This window comes from Arachis hypogaea, chromosome 13, assembly GCF_003086295.3.
Source record: "Arachis hypogaea cultivar Tifrunner chromosome 13, arahy.Tifrunner.gnm2.J5K5, whole genome shotgun sequence".
In the NCBI taxonomy this organism is placed as follows: Eukaryota; Viridiplantae; Streptophyta; class Magnoliopsida; order Fabales; family Fabaceae; genus Arachis; species Arachis hypogaea.
In genome coordinates, this window is record NC_092048.1 from 144,760,806 (window position 1) to 144,784,141 (window position 23,336).

Below are 23,336 nucleotides of genomic sequence, written 5' to 3' on the forward strand. Positions count from 1 at the left end.
AGAGGCTAGCGTCAGTGTAGCAGCGAATAGGAAGAGTGATAAAGGCGTGGAAGAGATTAGGATTACCTGCACAGTTGAGGCGAGATCGAAACAGAGCAATTTCTGCACATTAGGGTTCGATACGACGACGCGACCAACACACGAAGAAAAATCGAGAGGGGGTGCGACGGAGTTTCGGTGTGACGGAAGTTCAGTGCGACGGTTGTGCAAGGCGGAGAGGCGCCACCGATGAAGCATTTGGAGGAGATATATAGGTGTGGAGGCGTGGATATGTGTTATGTACTTATGTGAAACGAGGAGACAAGCTTAAAGCAACACTCTTGTTTTAATATTTTCGACGGAAAAATTTAAATTACAGATAGATTTTTTGTCTATAATAAATTATTAAAAAGGACCGTTTTTCTCATTTGAATATAAATGGATTTTCTGTCTATAATTATTTTTCACAAAAAAATAATTTTTTTGATAATTTTTTTTCGTCTGTAATTTATGCTAATTCATTTTTTTGTTTTCGCCGAAAATTCCGTCGCAAATCTGTCTGTGTTTCCGTGGGATAAAATCTGTCAGAAATATCCGTTTGTAATAAGTAGTTTTCTAGTAGTGAATGAATGCTAAATAACGAAAATTTTGGCTATTTTTGTTTTTGTCTTCCTAGCATTATCGAAAAAAATAGGGAAACAATGAAAATACTAAACAATGTGAACAATGAAGTAAAAAAAGAAATTAAAATCATAAATCAGATTATGAATCAATTATTTTTAATTTCAGATTTTGAAATTTAAAAAAGAAGGATTTACAATTAAACCAATGAAAATGTTTGGTAACTAAAGAAAATTAGCAAAAAACAACCATAACTTGTCTTATTTAGCATTCATTAATTGTTGCGATAATTAATGAATGCTAAATAAGGCAAGTTCTCGCTGTTTTTTTTGTTCCCCTAACATTACTAGTCCACAGAGTCATCCCGGCATTACTGCGCTTTCTCGCTGTCTCATCCGACACCGCCCAGCCGACGTCGCCCATCCTTCCGGGTTGCCGCCCAGCCTCCCGCCAACGATGCCCAGCTTTTCCGTATTTCGCTTGCACGCCGTAGCAACGGAAGATCGCGTCGGTGATGCCCCGTACCTCCTTGTTACCGCTGCCCACCCACCGCCGGCCGTTCGCAGGGAGTTGTTGTCTCCCATCGCACCGTTCAAGACTCACATTATTCCCGTCATTTGTCTTTCTCGTCGTGCCGTTGTTGCTGGTGTACCGCTCCTCATCAACGCCATCCTTCTTCCCACCGATTCAACTCTTCCTCTTTCTCTGGCTTTATTTAAAAATTATTTATATTTTTTTGACTTAAATAATTTAAAAATTTTCTTTTTTTTCTTGTATATCATTATGAAATTGTCTAAGGCCAACAACTTTATTAAATTCTGGCCAACATATAACTAACAAAAAAAGTAAGTCATTAAATGAAATCTCACACCATTAAATCATCATTAATAACTATTTAATGGCTACAAATCACAAAAGTTGCTGGTCCTAACACTCTTCTATCATTGTTCGTATTGTTTAGATTTCTCATGCCTCTCTAACGGAATTGATCTATAAATACCCGACACTAGCAAGAGAGGGTAAACCTTCAATTATCATTATCTATTCTATACTTCTCTTGCTACTTTCACTTCCACCATGTTAAACCAGAACCACCGTCACCACCGCTTCCTCCTCGCAATCTACCCCGCACAAAGCCACATAAATCCTGCTCTTCAACTCGCCAAGCGACTCATCTCTATGGGCGCACATGTCACCCTTCTCATCACCCTCCACGTGTACCGCCGCATGGCCAACAAACCCTCCATCCCTGGTCTCTCCCTCGTCACTTTCTCCGATGGCTACGACGCTGGTTTCAGCGTCTTTTCTGGAGGGGACGACGACTACAGGCTCTACTCCTCGGAGCTCAAGCAACGCGGCTCCGAATTCATTGCCCACCTCATAGCCTCTCGTGCTATGGAAGGCGAACCTTTCACTTTTTTAATTTACACTTTGCTTGTTCCTTGGGCACATGAGGTGGCGCGTGCTTTTCAACTCCCAACCGCGCTGCTGTGGATTCAAGCCGCAACAGTGATGAGTATTGTCCATCCATACTTCCATGGCTGCGAAACTTACATCACCGATAAGATTAAAAGCAAAGATGAGCCATTTACAATCCCGGGTTTGCCCTTGTTGCTATCATCATGTGACGTTCCAACTTTCTTGTTGGTATCAACAACAAACCCCTTGTCTTTCATCTTCCCCCTTTTCGAGGAGCAGTTTCGAGTTCTTCACAAAGAAACTAACCCTACCGTCCTCGTCAATACTTTTGAAGCTCTCGAGCCGGAGGCCCTCAGAGCTCTTGATGGAATCAACATGACTCCTATCGGACCGTTGATTCCATCCGCTTTCTTGGACGGCAGCGACCCCCGTGATACTTCATTTGGTGGTGACATTTTGCATGCAAGTAATGATTATGTCAAATGGTTGGACTCACAGGTGGAGTCTTCCGTTGTTTACGTGTCATTTGGTAGTTACCACGAACTGCCTAAGAAACAGACAGAGGAAATTGCACGTGCTTTATTAGGGTGTGAACATCCATTCCTGTGGGTTGTTAGAGAAAATTTAATTAAAGTTGAAGGAAGGAAAGAAGAAGAAGACTTGAGTTATATGGAGGAACTGAAAATGAAGGGGAAGATAGTGAAGTGGTGTTCACAGGTTCAAGTGCTGTCCCATGCTTCGCTGGGTTGTTTTGTGACGCACTGCGGTTGGAACTCCACCATGGAAACCCTAATTTCAGGGGTCCCAGTGGTGGCGTTTCCACAGTGGTCGGATCAAAACACAAATGCGAAGCTGATGGAAGATGTGTGGAAGATAGGGGTTAGAGTGAACCCTAAAGTGATAAATGAGGAAGGGATAGTGGAAGCTGAAGAAATAAGGAGGTGTTTGGATATTGTGATGGGGAGTGGAGAGAAAGCAAAAGAAGTGAGAAAGAATGCGGAGAGATGGAAGATGTTGAGTAGAGAAGCAGCCAAAGAAGGTGGTCCCTCAGATACGAACCTAAGGGATTTTGTGAATGGTGTTGGACAGTTTATGCATGTGGACGGCTAAAAGTAGTTGAATACTTGAATCGACTCTTATACTAGGTTTTAAATTTCTGAACATGACTGGTTTCCATTTTGGGTTAGTTTATTTCCTTTGGGAGAATGATATATTGCATCCCATAATCAGTTAATTTTGAAAATATAAGAAGAATAAATAAATAAATAAGGTGGGTGGCAAGGTGCTACTGGTTAGGCTAGCTTATTAGCCAGCTGTTTATTTGTGGCAAGATGTTGTTTAATTTATGTGTGTAATCTTTTATATTATGGATTATAATTGTAAGATTATATAATTTAGTAGAAATATTATATTTATTTATTTATTTTTTATGTCAAAATAATAGTTAAAAATATTTGATATTTTAAAATTGAAAAATACAATTTTTTTTAAATTTAATTTTTGGTCAATTTTTTTAACAATTTATTCTTATTTTATTAATTTAAATATTCACTTTTACGTATTAATTGTTTAAAAAATAAAAAAAATTATTATTTTTTTAAAAGACTAAATAAAAGACAATATTTAAAAGATATCTAATTATACTGTTTATAATTATATTAAATATATACTAAAATTAATAATTAAAATTAATTATTAATATAAAATATATACAAAATATAAAAAAATATATACTAAAAATAAATTAATAAACTACTGTAAATAAATTTATATATAAATATATAATAACTAATTTTAACGACTAATTTTTAATATGCAAACAAATATTTTAACTATCTTTATATAAATACTCATAGTAGTATGTTCCTTTCTCTTAATTATTTCTAAGTATGTAAGTACATGAGTTGATGATTGTGTTTATACGACATATAATTTTTTCAAAAAAAAATATTACATTACCAACAAATTTTAAAATTTTTTATTAATACTCGACTAACTCAAATAAAAATCTATATATATATAGTAAACCTTACTTTTATTTGGATCTCTTTCCCTCAAATCTTTTAACCACCGCCGGGGTCTCTAGGCACACACAGATTTTTCATTCTCTTGTGATGCAGTAGCGGAGTTTGAAATAAAATTTTGGGTTAGATAGAAGATAATTGTTAAAATATTTTTTATATGGACTCCATTTAAGATAAGCTCGTCTAACCTCATCTCTCTGATTTCGGTGACATTGCTAAATTTAAAGCCGTTTTTCAGTGTCTCATTCTAAAGAATTAAAGTCAAACTCATCATATGCAACTCTTTAAACATTTGAAGGTTATATCTCACTTTCTTCATAATTCATTAAAGTAGAAAAACTATCTACAGGGTTGATATTGTAAAAATTATATGTTCTCCTTCTTAAATATTAGTCTTCCTCTTAAAAATACATCAATTCTTTGATTTTTTATGATTATTTTATATAAAAATTTGAATATATATCCTGTAAAATATGTAAAAAAGAAATTAGAAGGATAAATATTAAAATTTATAATATTTATTAAATTTTTTTATCAATTTATACAAATACAATAATATCAATACTTATTGAATATTCTAATATTTTTTATCATATAAAAATTAAATTAAATAAAAAGTAAAATATATAATAATATTAAATTACATAAATAAAAATACCTAATTTTTTATATTTGAACTCAAAGATAGAAGAAGTATTACTTATTGAATAGAGAGCTGCGAAATACGAATGTATTCAGTTTAGTCCAAATCCAACAAGGTTTGAATATTTAAAACTAAAAACTATTGTGTAATAAAGGTAAGATATTAAGATTGAACTTTGATATTTTAAGTTATAGTAAAGTATTTGAGCCAACTGAACTATTTTTTATTTTCTAAAAAAATACTACTAATTTTTTTATAAAAATTTAGAGGTGTGACCCCTTGTCTTAACTAAGCTCCACCCCTGCTTGGGAGCATCTGGGAGCGTTAATTATACAAACTTCAAAGCCTCGTATTCTCTTGTGTTGTATAAAAAAATGATTGAAAAGTTATTTTCGTATATTTAAAAAAAAAAACTATACAACAACAAATTAACTCATCTGAAGGTAAAAAAAAAAAGGAAACAATTAACACAATTAATTCCGTATGAGATAAGTTGTGTTTTTAAGTGTGATGCTACAAAATTCAGAACTGTACCCTTTCTTTCTTCTCCAACTATGGAAAATTGTTCAAAGACTATATAGCTCATATTGGTGCCAACTGCCAAAGCCTCCGATCCATCACTGCTAGATGAGGTCACGAATGATGAGTTGTGATATTGAAGGATATAGCAGCAACGAAATCCAACATGAAATCAAAGGATTCACTAGCAACACTGAAGGAGAAACAGATGAGTAAAAAAGTGATATAAAAAAGGAAAACATGCATTGGCATGGTGGCATTCAAAGAGAAGGAGGCCAGGCGCTAGAGGTTCCTAAGCATGGTAGAGTTGGACACAATTTTAGTTAATTTAATCATAGTTACTTTTTTAATAACTATCTTCTCATTTCTCACATATGTAATTGTGTTTTGACGGTTCCAAATATATTACTAGTCCGTAATATTAGAAGAAAATAATCCAATATATATCAAGGTAATTCACGTCAAAAAGTATGAGATTTAAAAATACGCAAATATCTTAAATTATATATATATATATATATTATTGAATTAATTTAATTAAATTTATGTTATTTATATGTAAATCGAATCAATTTATTATTTTAGTATACTAAACACGTGTAAATTGAATTAATTAAATTCGATTTAGTTAGAGTAATAATAATAAATCGAATATAGTTTATTTGAATTACTATTTTGCAGCATATATATAGTAGTAATTTTTTTTTATATTAGTGTAAATCAATTTTTTAAATTAATTCAATTTATATAAAATTAGTGTAAATGGAGTCAATTAGAAAGAAAAAAAAAATCAAAAAAGAGAAACAAGATGTCAAGATATATAGTAAGCAAGATACTAGTCTCACTGATGGTTAGTATTTACATGATTAAAAAACTTTGTTTCAAGACTAACCATGTAATATTTTTTGTTTTAAGACATTTGTATAATATTAAAGTGTATTTTAATTGTTTAGGTGAATTATCTTTTATTTAAATTAATCTTCATAATTTTATATCTATATATACTTTAGAATTACACATTTATTATATTTAATATTATTTAATTATTTTAATAATAATTAAAAACACAAAATAAGATAATAATAATTAAATATTATAAAATAAAATAAATAATAATTAAAAAATATAAAATAGAATACATATAAGTTATTTTAAATTAATTTTTTATTATTTACTAAAAAAATGTAATTTTAATCACTAATATATAAAGTGATTTATTTTGCGGCTTATTATTAGTCTTTAATTAATATATAGGTGTGGCATATTAAAACGATATATGATCATTCATATTACAATATTTTTTGTCTAAAATAATTTTTATTTGAAATAACATTCAATAAAAATTATTTTAGATAGACAAAGATAATATTTTTTACGAGTTACCTTTAAATAAGGCAAAAATCATATAACATTTATCGTTAGTTTTAATTTTTAGAACAAATTCTTTCAATTATAAAAATAAATAGTACCTTGGTTTAACTTTCATATATTACGGGACTAATAACCATTTCTCTTTTATGGTTGGTCAAATTTTTAACATCAACTAACAATATCAACTAACATTGTTACTTTATGACGGGTCATGTGTACTGTGTGGTTGTGGTGGAAGCTAAGGTGATAGGGATCTGATAACAACTATATGTATGAACACTAATACTGATACAGATACATGAGACACAAATTTTAAAAATCTTATACGATATGGATATGTGACATATACAAAGTATAAAATATTTTTTAAATAAATTATAATAATATTTTAATATTTTATTAATATTGAAATATAAAATAATTTTTCAATATATTTTTAATTATATAAAATATTTTTTAATAAATAATAATATATATTATGTCTAAATTTATTTTAAAAATATATATAAAAAATAAAGCTAAATATAGTAACACGTGATGGTATTTAGATGTGTCAAAATGTGTCCGAAAAAATATTTTTTTATTGAAAATTTTAAGGCCATAACACTTTTCAAATCCTCGTAGCCATTATCCTACTGCAATAATTATTGCTAAGAAGAACGCCCATATTGTGGCGTTAGGACACGACAAACACGTGTGTCGAACGAATGTTGTATCTAAAATATTTTTGCTTAATAGAATAAGAGTAAGGCTAGGAATTTTTTTTAATTAAGATCATCTAAATTTTTTATATTATTTTATTTATTTTAAATTTTAAATTTTAAATTATGAACCTCAATTTTAAAAATAACTAATATTAAGTATTTAAAAATCAGACTACTTTTATACTTATTTATCCAGTAAGATATATACCACAAAAAAAAATCGTGGAATTAGACACAAAAATACTGACATTATGTATTTATGTATAAACATATATATTTTTAATTAATTTTTAATGTATAATTCATATTTTAAATTTATTTTATATTAGTAACTAATTTTGATGATTGATTTTATTATATACTTAAAATAATTAGACTAGACTTCCACATAAATGATATTAAAAAATCGGTAATATATTAAGAGATAATATTTAAAGTTCTCTTATATAACATAACATTTATAATTTTATACATATATATATATATATAATTATATATTTATTATATCTAAAATTACATAATTATTCTACTAATAATTAATAAATACTAAATAAGATAATTTTAAACTGTTTTTTATTATCTTCTAAATATTATTAAAGAACTAACCTAACCTAACCATGCTACCTCGTTTGTTAAATCTCCATACCATGTACCATGCATGATTTTAATATAAAAAATACTTAAAAATTAGTAGAATTTATTATTTTTGATTAATCCATTTAGATTTAGTCAACGTCAATATTCAAATTACGAAAAAGTATAGAAACTAATATTTTTATTAAAATTTGACTAATACTTAATTAACAAAAGAGAAATGAATAATTTTATACCATTAAATATAATCTCCCACTATTTAAAAATTAATAATAACTAAATAATAATTACAAATTACAAAATATGCTTACTACTAACACTCTTTCTCATACTAAACCACTACTCATCACAAAATAATACGAGAGGACCTACGCCAAAAATATAGTAGTTGTGGTGTCATTAATATTCTCAGATCTCAACCACAATAAAGATTAAAGAGGACTATACTGCATATGATCGAGTGCACAACTTACCTTATATGTACTAACACTTCATCATGCACGAGCTTCATATTGAAAGTTGAAAGTAACTAGTACGGTACGAGCTACGTGGGTGGTGCAGCAGTGAGCATTTTAATTTGCCACGTTTTAATCACAGTTTGTATTGTGATCACAATTTCTTAGGTCGGTATTGCTGCTGAACAATAATGCCTTTTCTTTCTCTGATTGCTTCCGTCCAATTGTCATTAGTTCTCTGATAATAGTTAAATCATGTGAAAAAATTAAAAACATCATTTTCTCCTAAATTTTTGAATTCGAATACTTCATAAAAAGGCTTGGGTGACTAACAATTTTTTAAGCCAAGTAACTTTATTTTAGAGTAAATACAATAAAATAAGAAATCAATGCTGGAAATATGGACCTTGGTCTGTTCAATTGACGATGTGTGTGTTGTAAGCGGCGATCGGATCGGAAAGGGAGCAGGGAGCATATACTGCATGCAGCTTTATGTTCCCTATACTCTATTTAATAGTTTATTCTTATTCTTATTAGTTAATTAACTTTGACTAAATATTCAGTAGTAGATATCGTAGAATCTTGATCTTGCCTTATATTATTTATGACATTAGAACGTACATTTCAAGAAGCATAGTGTCTCGTGCGTATAACAAAGTTACAGGTTTCAATTAAGTTGCAGTGGTTTTTGTGATGACGATTATTTATTTTGATTTTTTTGGACTTGATTTGAATTGTTTATCACATCTATTTTTGTTTTTGTTTTTGGGTCTTGTACTGAAGACTTTCTTCTGTGAACATGTATTGCTTGCTTTTGCTTGGATTGGGCTGAAATAGGTTGGGCTTTTTCAATGCCCTTTTATATCGTGTAATAGATAATAGACTCAGTTGTATCTTCAAAATACTGGGCCCCTCAGAATTTTTGTTTCTTTCTTATTTGGTGGGAATATTTTCTGTCTCCTGTGAATAGGGGTGAAAAAAGGCCAGAAGACCTGCCAGGGGTCTGTAGCCTGGCCTGTATTTGGTCTGGCCTGGTCTGGCCTGTTATAAAATAAGTACAGGCTCAGATTCTTTTAAAAGCCTTAATACATTAATAGGCCAGGCCCAGACTTACTAATTAGCCTTATAGGCCTGTCAGGCCTGTTTGGGCCAGTTAAAATATAATTAAATATATAAATAATTATTTATTATTAATAAAATTATGAGATATTTTAAATTTATTATATTTTATTATAAATATTTTTGTATATTTTAAATATGTTAGAAGTTTAAAATTTTTTATTAATATTAAATATATGACATATTATATATAACAATTTTTATTAAAAATAATTTTTTTAAATAATATTTTTATTTTTGTAAAAAAAAATTATCAGGCATTTTAACAGGTTTTAGGCCAAGCCAGGCTAAATAATAGGCCAGGCCTAGTACTTTATAAAGAGCCTATAACAGACTGCAGACCAGGCTCAGGCTAATCAACTGTATGACAGGCCAGGCCTGTTAAGAGCAAAGCCTGGCCTGGTCTAGCTTGTTTCCACCCCTACCTGTGAGGCTGTTACTAGTTGAATTCATCATAGTTTGTTGGGCTGTTATAGACATTTTGGATATTAACAAAAATATGTCAGACCGACATAATAATAAAGCCAATGAGCCATAGTTCACACGGCATTCCGTCTCCTCCTCATCTTAAAAGTCTCGGGTTCGAATCCTACCAACTGCGATCGAGAAGAAAAAATTAATAAATTGTGAAATTACTTATATACATTTGTCTTCCATTTATAATAGATTCATATTTCTTTAAAATTTCTCTCTTCTAAGTACCTTTTGTTATAAAATAATTAAATAAATAAATAAGGAAGATGTAATAAAATAAAATATAAATAGAAAAATACTATTATCAATACTATTATATTTCTATAAAGATAATATATTAATATTATATTAATAGTATACGAAAAGAAAAGTAAATAAGTGCTTTATAGTAAGAGAGAGAGGGAATATTATAGCTTTTATTATTGCTATGTATTACATACTATTTATAGTATTCATGAGATAGTTTTTCCAAATTCTCATTAAATGTTCACTTTCTTGAAAAAACTGAATCGCCCATTATAAATGGGCATCCACGTAACTAAGCTTATCACTGTTGTAAAATAAAGATGTATAAATAGAAGACTCTATTATTAATATAATTAGCTCAATAATTTTTATATATATATAATAATATTATATGTTGTATTGTGTATATATATACAAAGATAAGAAAAAGTATTAAAAATAAAGAGAGAGAGAATTGCATTTATTTATCGTTACTATCTCAATATAATAAAGATGATTAATATTGCTATTAATATTATATGTAAGAGTAATAGAAAATAGAATTTAAAATGCTTATAAAATAAAATAAGAGAAAGAATTGTAGTAGAAATATAAGGAGAATAGTATTTGATTGTAGCATAAAGAGGGAATAGATTTCTTATTACTTGCTTCTGTGTAAGAAAGAAAAGAGAGAGTATTTGTTTATTATTGTTGTATGTAAAGCCTCGTACCACACCCCCTATTTATACATGCATGGGGTCTTTATTTTCAACACATATTTAATATTCATTCTCTCTTTGAAAATATGAGTCTTGCATGGGAATGGGCATCCACGTTGCTCATTCTTATCACAACACTCCCCCTTGGATGTCCATTTAGGATTATTGTCTCATTAAAACCTTACCAAAGGAAAATCCTGTGGGAAAAACCTTAGTGAAGGGAAAAGAGTACAATATCCTTTGTGATGGGGACTGCCTCATTAAAAACCTTGTCAAGAAAAACCCAATGGGAAAAAACCTGACCAAGGAAAAAAGAGTACAGTCTCCCCCTCTTGCCGACATCATTTAACGTCTCGAAATCGGCGCATCCCAATCTCATGTACCAATCTTTCAAAGGAGGATTTTGGGAGTGACTTTGTAAATAAATCTGCCAGATTGTCACTTGAACGGATCTGTTGGACATCAATTGTCCCTTGATTTTGAAGGTCATGAGTGAAGAAGAATTTGGGAGAAATATGCTTTGTTCTATCACCTTTGATGTATCCACCCTTAAGTTGAGCAATGCATGCTGTATTATCTTCAAACAGGACAGTTGGAGCTATCTTATGATCAATCAGTCCACATGATAATAGAATATATTGAATTAAGCTCCTCAGCCAAAAACACTCGCGACTAGCTTCATGAATCGCCAGTATTTCAGCATGATTAGAGGATGTTGCAGCAATCGTCTGTTTCGTGGACCTCCAAGATATAGCTGTACCACCATATGTGAACAGGTATCCTGTTTGAGATCTCCCTTTATGTGGATCAGACAAGTAGCCAGCATCTGCATAGCCAACAAGTTGTGACTTGGATCCATAGGGATAAAACAATCCCATATCAACCGTTCCATAAAGATATCGAAAAATTTGTTTGATTCCACTCCAATGTCTTCTGGTTGGAGAGGAACTATACCTTGCTAGTAAATTCACCGCAAATGATATGTCAGGTCGCGTATTATTAGCAAGATACATTAGCGCTCCAATGGCACTAAGATATGGTACTTCAGGACCAAGGATATCTTCATTTTCTTCTTTAGGACGGAATTGATCCTTTTTCACATCCAAAGATCTTACGATCATTGGTGTACTTAATGGATGTGACTTATCCATATAAAATCTTTTCAAGATCTTTTCTGTGTATGTTGTTTGATGAATAAAGATCCCGTCTTTTATATGCTCGATCTGCAGACCGAGACAAAATTTAGCCTTTCCAAGATCTTTCATCTCAAACTCTTCTTTTAGAGTTTTTATAATCGTTGGAATCTCTTCAGGAGTCCCAATGATATTTAAATCATCAACGTACACAACAATTATAATGAACCCAGATGTAGTTTTCTTTATGAAAACACATGGGCAGATGTCATCATTCTTGAAACCGTTTTTGGCCAGATACTCAGTAAGACGATTATACCACATTCGTCCAGATTGCTTTAGACCATATAAAGATCTTTGCAATTTGACTGAGTATAACCCTTGCGAATATTCATTGGATGGTTTAGATATCTTTAATCCTTCAGGGACTTTCATATAGATATCCCGATCTAATGAGCCGTATAAATAGGCTGTTACCACATCCATTAAATGCATATGCAGTTTATGATATGCAGATAAACTGACCAAATAACGCAAAGTTATCGCATCCACTACAGGGGAATACGTTTCTTCATAATCTATACCGGGCCTTTGTGAAAAACCTTGTGCCACAAGTCGGGCTTTATAGCGCACAACTTCATTTTTCTCATTTCGTTTTCTCACAAATACCCACTTATATCCAACAGGTTTTACATCTTCAGGTGTACGGACTACAGGTCCGAAGACTTCACGTTTTGCAAGTGAGTATAATTCAGCCTTCATGGCTGCTTCCCATTTTGGCCAATCATTTCTTTGTCGACATTCTTCAACTGATCTTAGCTCAAGATCCTTACTTTCATGCATGATATTTAATGCCACATTATATGCAAATATTTCATTGACAATTGTCTTATTTCGGTCCCATTTCTCTCCTGTAAAGACATAATTTATCGAGATCTCGTCATTTTCACAATTTTCAGGTACCTGAACGTCTTCTGGCGTTATATCAGAATTTTGGACAACTGCAGGTGTCTTTACTATGTCTTTTTCAACAGGAATATTATTTACCTCTTTTCTCTTTCGAGGATTTTTGTCTTTGGAACCGACAGGCCTGCCACGCTTCTGGCGTGTATTTGCTTTCGTGACTATTTGTTCTGCTGGGACATCAATTTGAATTGGGGCATTTTCCGCCCTGCCACGCTTCTGGCGTGAATTTGCTTCAGTGGCTACTTGTCCTACTGGGACATCAATTCGAATTGGGGCATTTTCCGCTGGTATATAAGATTTGGTTATCCTCTTTGTATCGGAAAATGCATCAGGCAATTCATTTGCTATTCTTTGCAAATGTATAATCTTTTGAACTTCTAGTTCACATTGCCCTGATCGAGGATCTAAATGCATCAACGATGATGCATTCCAATTAAGTTCCTTTTCAGGAAGCTTATTCTCTCCCCCTAATTTTAGAAATTTTGATTCATCAAAATGACAATCCGCAAACCGGGCTTTAAACACATCACCAGTTTGTATCTCAAGATACCTCACTATAGAGGGAGAATCATATCCAACATATATCCCCAATTTTCTTTGGGGTCCCATTTTGGTGTGATTAGGTGGTGCAACGGGAACATATATCGCACACCCAAATATTCTTAAATGGGAAACATTTGGCTGCTGGCCAAAAGCTAATTGTATAGGAGAGAATTGATGATAACTTGTTGGTCTCAAACGAATAAGTGCTGCGGCATGTAAAATAGCATGCCCCCAAACCGAAGTTGGGAGATTTGTTCTCATAAGCAAGGGTCTAGCAATTAATTGGAGGCGTTTAATAAGTGATTCTGCTAACCCATTTTGTGTGTGAACATAAGCTACTGGATGTTCAACACTTATTCTATTAGCCATACAATAAGCATCAAAAGCTTGGGAAGTAAATTCACCAGCATTATCAAGATGAATTGCTTTGATTGGATTTTCTGAAAATTGTGCTTTTAATCGAATAATTTGAGCCAATAATCTCGCAAACGCCAGGTTGCGAGAAGATAATAAGTACACATGTGACCATCTTGAAGATGCGTCTATTAGGACCATAAAATATCTAAAAGATCCACATGGTGGATGAATAGGTCCACATATATCACCTTGAATCCTTTCTAGGAATTCAGGGGACTCAAATCCAACTTTTACTAGTGATGGCCTTAAAATTAGCTTTCCCTGAGAACATGCAGCACAACAAAATTCACTAGTTTTAAGAATCTTCTGGTTCTTTAGTGAATGTCCATGAGAGTTTTCAATAATTCTCCTCATCATGGTTGTTCCCGGATGACCCAATCGATCGTGCCAAGTTATGAATTCATTTGGGCTAGTAAACTTCTGGTTTACAGTGGCATGTGATTCAATTGCACTAATCTTGGTATAATACAACCCAGATGAAAGTGAGGGTAATTTTTCTAATATAACTTTCTTATTTGAATCATGAGTTGTGATATATAAATACTCATGATTTCCCTCATTCATAGTCTCAATATGATATCCATTTCGGCGAATATCTTTAAAGCTCAACAAGTTTCTACGAGACTTGGTAGACAATAGTGCATTATTTATTATGAATTTTGTTCCTCCAGGAAACAAAATTATAGCTCTTCCGGAGCCTTCAATCACATTGCCTGAGCCAATAATAGTATTAACACATTCTTCTTTTGGCACAAGATGGGTAAAATATATATCACTTTTGAGAATAGTGTGCGAACTTGCACTATCCGCAAGGCATACATCTTCATTACATATCCTTGCCATTCTTCAAAAACAAATAATAAAATGAGTAGTATGCACAGTTAAATTGAATACTTGATCAGAATTATTTTTCTAAGAAATACTGTACATAAGATAATGTCATATACTAAAATTTTATTTTAAAATTTGACACATTTAATAATTTCAAAATTCATATTAATATTTCATTATTTATGTACATCACATTTGAAACTTAAATACATAGAAAATAAAACTTTACAATAAGTTCTTTACATTATTTATTTACATAGATACTTCACAATCCCACATATTAAACTATTCCATCATTGATCAAATGACCAATATTTCCTTCAGGGTCCTCAAAGAAATCAGATACATCATAATGAGTGGTGGAGTTCTCAGCATCATTTGAAACAAAATTTGTTTCTTTTCCTTTGTCGTTCTTTTTCAAAGATGCCTGGTAAAGATCGACTAGGTGCCTTGGGGTACGACAGGTACGTGACCAATGACCCTTTCCACCACAGCGGAAACACTTCTCCTCGGTTGATTTATTCTGCCCGATATTCCTTTCTTTATCCCACTTCTGGTGAGATCCTCTCTTTTGAACATAATTCTTTTTCCTTCCATAATTTTTCTTGTTATTAAAAGCTTGCCATTTACCTCTTCTGGGGTAATGATTTGCCGCATTTACTTCAGGAAATGGGCGGCGCCAGCTGGGCGCGCTTCATGATTTTTCAATAACAACTCATTGTTGCGTTCGGCAACAAGAAGGCAAGAAATTAACTCAGAATATTTTTAAACCCTTTTTCTCGATACTGCTGCTGCAGGAGCACATTCGAGGCATGGAAGGTTGAGAAAGTTTTCTCCAACATATCATGATCAGTTATTTTTTCCCCACACAATTTCATTCGTGAGGTGATTCGAAACATTGCAGAATTATATTTATTTATAGATTTAAAATCTTGTAAACGCAAATGCGTCCATTCATATCGGGCCTGAGGAAGTATTACCGTTTTCTGATGATTATACCTTTCTTCAAGGTCTTTCCAAAGATCTGCAGGATCTTTTAATGTGAGATATTCATTTTTCAATCCTTCGTCAAGATGACGACGAAGAAAAATCATGGCTTTAGCTTTATCCTTCTGGGATGCATTATTTTCAGCCTTAATGGTATCTCCAAGATCCATTGAATCAAGATAGATTTCCGCATCTAGTATCCATGATAAATAATTGTTTCCAGATATATCAAGAGCATTGAATTCAAGATGAGAGAGCTTCGACATAATGAAAATATTACCTGAGTCTTCCTAAAGATTTGATCAGAGTCTCGTGCTGATAACGTGTTGTAAAATAAAAGATATATAAAATAAAGATGTATAAATAGAAGACTCTATTATTAATATAATTAGCTCAATAATTTATATATATATATATAATAATATTATATGTTGTATTGTGTATATATATACAAAGATAAGAAAAAGTATTAAAAATAAAGAGAGAGAATTGCATTTATTTATCGTTACTATCTCAATATAATAAAGATGATTAATATTGCTATTAATATTATATGTAAAGAGTAATAGAAAATAGAATTTAAAATGCTTATAAAATAAAATAAGAGAAAGAATTATAGTAGAAATATAAGGAGAATAGTATTTGATTGTAGCACAAAGAGGAAATAGATTTCTTATTACTTGCTTCTGTGTAAGAAAGAAAAGAGAGAGTATTTGTTTATTATTGTCGTATGTAAAGCCTCGTACCACACCCCCTATTTATACATGCATGGGGTCTTTATTTTCAACACATATTTAATATTCATTATCTCTTTGAAAATATGAGTCTTGCATGGGAATGGGCATCCACGTTGCTCATTCTTATCACAACAATCACAACACATTTTCTATTTTCTTTTACTTTTCTCTATCCCTGTCTATTTTAATCTGTCTTCTTCTCTTAAATTTTTTCGATATTTACAACAACTATAAATCTTAATATAGTACCCATAGATAATTAACTAGAAGAAAAAAAAAGAAAAAATAAAATAGGGAATAGAGTTGATTAATTTTTCATAAATATAGAAGCAACTAAAAAAAAAATATAAGAATACAAAAAGATAATAGAAAAATAAGAGTCAGGTTTAACTTCTTAACTATATCCCATTTGTTGCTGTTAGAAAGTTGGTAATTTACATATCCTGAATAACTTTCATACATGTTGGGGTCTTGTCCAGCAGGAGCATAACTATAATTTTCAAAACATCCCGCTAATATATCTCCAACTCATGAGGCTTAGCTAATGCAAATTAACCACATCTAAACAATCTAAAATACGCAGATTACACTCTCCATTGTACTTTTGAAGTACAAGTATCTCACTTGTTTTAACAAATAAAACATAAATGAAAAGACGGTTGACAAAAAATAAAAAAAAAATAACATGAAGCAAAAACAATATTACTTTTCAAATCAAAACAAAGGTAATTGAAAATGATTCTCTGCTTAACAATGAGAGGCATCTTATTGGCCAAATTATGTTAGTGCCTATTCAACATCATGCTGCCAGCATTTGACTACAAAGACATCACTTAAAGATATGTGTAATTACTTAAACCCTTTTTATTAATAGATCAACCAGCGGTAATGTAACGTATGCTTGTTAATATAATAGAATATATTGACATCATGAAATAAACACATCTCACCCTGAGATTAATTAGCTTGCCTATATCTTATCTTGGAAGAAAGAAATAGTTTTAAATAAGATCTAAAATTTTGTATGAAACGGATTCTTTCAAAATTTTTAATAATTAAAAGAGTAAAATGTGATCTCCCATCGTTAATTTTATAAGTGAGACCAAAAATAAATATAAAAAAAAATAATAAAAGATTAAAAATCACACTTTACACTTTTAAAATTTTTTTAACAATTAAGAGAATCCATTCTCAATTTTTGTATACTTAAACCAAAAGTCCAAAAGACTCTCAAACTTAATGTTCCAATATTGAGAACATTAATACTCATAATATAAGGTTTTGAACAGTCAAACTTACATTTTGTCAGTTTTTCTTCAATAATGAAACAAGAAAATTGACACTGAGTTGTACATTCTGGAATATCAATTTCTCCTTCCAAAAATAGATTTTTCTCGACAATAGGCGTTTCGACTGCCAACAGATTTTAACTACAGAAGTAAAAAGAGACAAGTTGAAGTAAAAAAAAAAGATGGTACAAAGAGAATCGAAGTCAAAAGATAGTTATTGCCTTTCTTTGATCATCAAAACTTGCTACTCGACCTTCAAATTGAGTGGAAAACATGTGTGCAAAATTTGAAGAGCAAGCTGAAAAAACGTAGGACTTGAAAACCAAGAAATACGTGAGTGTCAAATTTCTCCATGGTCTATAAATAATAGAAATTCAGAAGAGTTCAGAAACTTCAATAAAAAATTACATAAACTCGTATAATTTCCAGTCTACAAGACGTGCATGTGAGTATTAGAAGTCAAATTTTTAATTTGTTTTACTTTTGTTTTTTTATTCACTTTCGTTTACTTTTTTTTTTAATTTTTGTTATTATTTTGCTTTGATAAATATTTTACACTTTTATTTTTTTATTTATTTAATTATTTTTTTTTCTTCTCCATATATAGATCAACATATTATAATCGGAAACTACAGACATGAATTTTCAATCCATTCTAGCTTTGTTAAAAATAAAAAAGTAGGAAAAATGTGAAAGGCTACTTGAGGAACAATCAATGAGATTGCGAAGTCCCTTCAAAAGACCTCTCTTAAAGGATCCCAAAATTAATTGGGTTCCAATTGCTGTCTGCCCTAACTAAACCACATATGAAATTGATTTATTTTCATAGGGCTACTCAAAGAGGCATAGGTTACATTACTTGGTTAAGAAGTTTGCTATACCATACGATGGTAGACGACCCATGGACGAGGCATGCAAGCTTATGGCAATGGCGCACGCAAGGGACGAGCACAGAAAACACAGCTATTGGGACAACTGGAGCTCCGAGAAGAACTAGGACCAGGACTCTTTGATTTTGGGACAAAATATCAAGGATTTTTTTGGTGTTTTAAAAATATAGAAATATTTTTAATTAGGTCTTTTGATCTATTTTAACAGTGAAAATATTTATTTTTTAAATCGAATATTCTATTATTTCAAACATTTTTATTACGATAAAAATTAAATTATAAAAAATTTATGGTATAAAAATTTAATTAAAAAATATATAAAAATTTTATTAAAAATTCAATAAAATTATAAGGAGATGCAGAATAATTAAATCTACAAACAAAGTAACAATAACAATATGAATTGATAATACCTTAATTAACAAATACTAAAAGGAAGATACCTTGATTAACAAATTATCCTAGTTATTTCAAGGTAAGAATTAGGAGTGTTTATAGGTCGGGTGAAATCGGATTTGATGTGATTTAAATTTGACTTAAAATATATACCGGATCGATTTGTTAGACCCGATCCCGGTTCTAAACCCGATAAAACCTACACACTTTTGGGCTACGATTATACCGGATAAAAATCGGGTGAAAACCGAGCCGTTAACAATACCTTCTTGTAAGCTAGTATGTAAAAATATCCAAATTTTTAAGACTCCAACAATTATTTGACATGGTAAAATTCACTTAGAAAAATATAACAAGAACCAACCATTCCCTAAAGTTAAAGCATAACCACAATCAATACTAATATTGTCTAATAACACCAAATATTTAAATCAATACAAATAACACAATATTATGCATTAGTCTAAAGTCTTATACATTTTAAATATAAAATATTAATTTATAGTCTTATAATGACTAATAACACAAAATATTAAAGTTTACAATACTTAAATTCTACATAAGAATAGCTATCATCCATCACTAATAACACAAAATATTAATTATATATGATGACCGGGCCACCGGATCGAGTTCGGATGACCCGAGCCATGACCTGGACCCAGACCCGAAATAATGACCGAGTCTATTTTTGAGACTCTAGACCCGATAAAATCACACCAAATTAGCCCGTTCAAGCCATGCCGGATCTTTAGGCCGAACCGATCCACGAACACTCCTAGTAAGAATAATAATATATTTAAAAGATAAATGTTAAATACACCACTTTTGCATACACATTTTTTTCCTTTAATTTTTTATATTAAAAATAATTAATAAAAATAAAAAATATACATAAATAATAATATAAATATATTTTCTTTTTTCATTCAAATACAATAAAATAAGTTACGATTTGGAAGTGAGGAAAGTTCCAAAGAGAAAGATGGAGCTGTGAAGTGATAGACTTGAGGTTCTCTCCAGAAGCTGGTTAGCCAGGAGACACTCTGAGATGGAAGTGGCAACTGGCAAGCAACAGAATATTCTAGCAAAAAACTTAAAAGTGCAAAAACATACAGAACCCACTTGGCCCTGCCATTTGCCGATAATAATATCCTACTAAAATTACGTGTTGGTAAATAGTAATGGGTTTTGATTTACATGGTGCGCATAACGTCATAGAACAGTTGTATATTCACATTGTAATAATAATAATGTACCGCGCTGAGTCATCTAAGATGTATAAATCTTAAAAGCTTAATTAGTTGAACAAGTAAGAGAAAGCGATTACTCATTACTCAATGAGTTGGCTTAGAGCAGATAATGGTAAGGTTGCTTTTAAGTAGCGGTAGGAATTTTTGACGCAACTTACTCAATTCCTATTTGTTTATTACTTTATTGTTTGTGGGTAATGGTAATTGTCCATTTGAGTTGTTTAAAAGTTAAAGAACCAGACAAGTTGCAAGTGACTGCATTTCTCCTTACTTATACTTACTAAGATATGGACATTTATTTCTTAGTTTCTTTACTTTAATTTATAACATACAGAGAATGTAAAGAATAGATTTTTTTTCAATTTTTTAATTATTTAATAAAGTATAATATTTTTATTTTATATTTTTTAAATGAGACTAAAAATTTTATGTGAAAAAAATATTGGATGATAAAAGATTATGTTTTATCAAATTAAAGAAAAAAAGGTTAAAAAATCTATACGTATCTAATCCAGTAAATCTCCCTTAAAAAACAAAAAAACTATAAACTAACATGAAATAACTATTGTTTAATAGACTAGAAGGCATCATTATATACTTATCAGCATGTCTGAATATAATTATGTTAATTTATCAATAAAATTTTATAACCAAGTAAAATATAACTAAATTATTATGTGTTTTCACATTTGCACTCGCTCTTTTTTTTTCTTTTATTATTGTTATTATCTTCATCATCACCACCTCCTTTTCCTTCTTTTTTTTTTATTTAAATTTTTTTCCTTCTTTCTCTTCTTTTTTTTTTCTATTATCATTATTATTGTTATTATTATTATCGTCATTGTCATCTTATACGTAAATAACACTGTTTATTCTCTTTCAAATTTTTACACCTAATTTAGTTAATTTCGTTGCGTTATCTACAAATTTTTTCACTTATTTTTTTATCAATATTTATAAATTTGCAACTCAAGTCTTCATAAAATACTTAGTTCCATCACATCATTTAATTAAAAATTTTGGTATTAGAGTAAAGATATTTCAATATTATTTTTTAAAAATTTATGTGATGCTTTATATATCAGATACGACATATTCTTCTTATATGTAAATGTCATTATTCATTTTCTTTCAAATTTTTGCACTTATTCAGCTTAATTTCGCTGCATTATTTACAAATTTTTTAACTTATTCTCTTTTCTTTTAAAATTTGTAAATATACGACTCAAGTCTTTATAAAATAAGTTCTTAGTTATCACATCATTTAGTTGCAAATTTTGGTATTAGAGTAAAGACAATGCCGTTATTTTTTGAAAATTGATGTATTGTTTTGTATACGAAATAAGTATTGAATTCATTAAAAATATAATATTTTTTAGAAAGATTCAATATTTTTTTAGTGTCGTGTTACTGGATTTCTATTGTCAATTTTAAGTAATTTCGGTAATATTTTATTTCATTTTATAGAGTCAAATTGATCTTTTAGTGTGCAATTTGCTCTTTGCATTCTATATCATTGTATTTAAATTTCGTTGTCACTTTAAACAAATTTCGATACTATTTTTGTTTTTGGAAAGAATTCAATCTAATAAGTACAAACTTACATTCATTCAACTAATAAGATTGTAATACATTACAGACATGTTTATTCAAATTTAATATGAGAAACAGTTATTCTAAAAAAGTAAGATCAATAGAAAAAAAAAGAATAATAAAAAGTAAAAAAAATATAGAATTAAAAAAATATTTATGTATTTTGTGATATTCAATATCAAAATTAAGAAATTTATGTGTTATTATTAAAAAAAATTTAGTGTTATTTTTCGAATAAATTAAACACAATTCACAACTCTTCTTCTTCTTAACAAGAATTTGTGTTATGATTAATAAGAAATTTTGCTGTCAAAATTAAAAAATTTTTCGTGTCACGATTAAAAAATTTCGGTATTTTCTAATAAATTATGGATAACTCAAAATTTTTCATTCTCTTCTTCTTTGTCGTCATTATCTTTTTCTTCCTTTTCTGTTGATCTTCTCCTTCTTATTTCACATATTCATAATTCTTTTTATTTTACTCTCCAAACAAAAATAAAAATAAAATAAAAAAATAAAACAAAAAAATACATAATGCTACAAAATAGAGGTGAGCATGAGGCTGGGTGAAGTTGGGTTCGCATTGACCCGGATTCAACCATAAACAATGACTAGGTCTATTTTTAAGACCATTATCCGACCCTAGACCCAGTAAAATCTGGGTATTGATAAACTTTAAGCCAAAAAATTAGAATGATATTTATTTTAAAAAAAAAACTTACTTGTTATTAAAAAAATTAATATCTATATTTGAATTTGAATGTGTCTATAAATTTTAATTTTATAGTTCTTTGATTTATTTTTTATTCAACAAGTTTGATTAAAAATAAAACAGTAAAACTGGAATTAATTTAAAAGACATATACCTTTTATAGTGCATCACAACATCACCAAAATTTAGATCCTACATCTTTTAAATTTCTAAATTTTTGAAAATAATTATTCCGTAAGATTGCAACATTCACATAATAATTAGAATCTAATAATAATTTAAAGTCTCATAATAATAATTAAGTTAATTACACACTAAAGTACATATTTAAAATCTCATAAGAACAAAATATTTTTTTTTATGCAGGTTCAATAGGTGGAGTCTGGGTGATCCGAATCTGATTTAATAAATTAGTCGAATCATTTATTAAAACATCGGGTCTTATCAAGATAAAATAAAACTTGGACTAAATTAATCCCAAAGTGATTAACTCTGGGACGGACCAGGCCATGTAAATTATGTTTAGGTTACAATAAGATAAATATCTTTTTTGTTTATTTATTATGTAAAAAATATTTTTTTAAGAAAAAATCGATTAGAAAAATATATATCGTAACTTCTCAAAAATAATATTTTTAAAATTTTTTTTAGTGTTTTTATTTTTACTATTAAAAATTAGTTAAATACATTAAAAAATAAAAAATATTTTTTATTAATTTTTTT

The 23,336-nt window shown here is 30.0% G+C and overlaps 1 protein-coding gene and 1 non-coding gene across 2 annotated transcripts; one reads left to right on the forward strand and one right to left on the reverse strand.

The window, feature by feature from the left end:
• The first annotated feature begins 1,635 nt into the window (after nucleotides 1-1,635).
• On the forward strand, nucleotides 1,636-3,423 carry LOC112771771 (phloretin 4'-O-glucosyltransferase-like). The gene has a single exon (XM_025816592.3). It carries the CDS (start codon nucleotides 1,678-1,680, stop codon nucleotides 3,127-3,129), a length of 1,452 nt encoding a protein of 483 aa, XP_025672377.1. The 5' UTR covers nucleotides 1,636-1,677; the 3' UTR covers nucleotides 3,130-3,423.
• Nucleotides 3,424-18,454: 15,031 nt separating this feature from the next.
• LOC112793586 (small nucleolar RNA U19) lies at nucleotides 18,455-18,575 on the reverse strand. Its single transcript, XR_003198283.1, has one exon. It is a non-coding gene; the product is annotated as a small nucleolar RNA U19 (small nucleolar RNA).
• Between the last annotated feature and the right edge of the window lie 4,761 nt (nucleotides 18,576-23,336).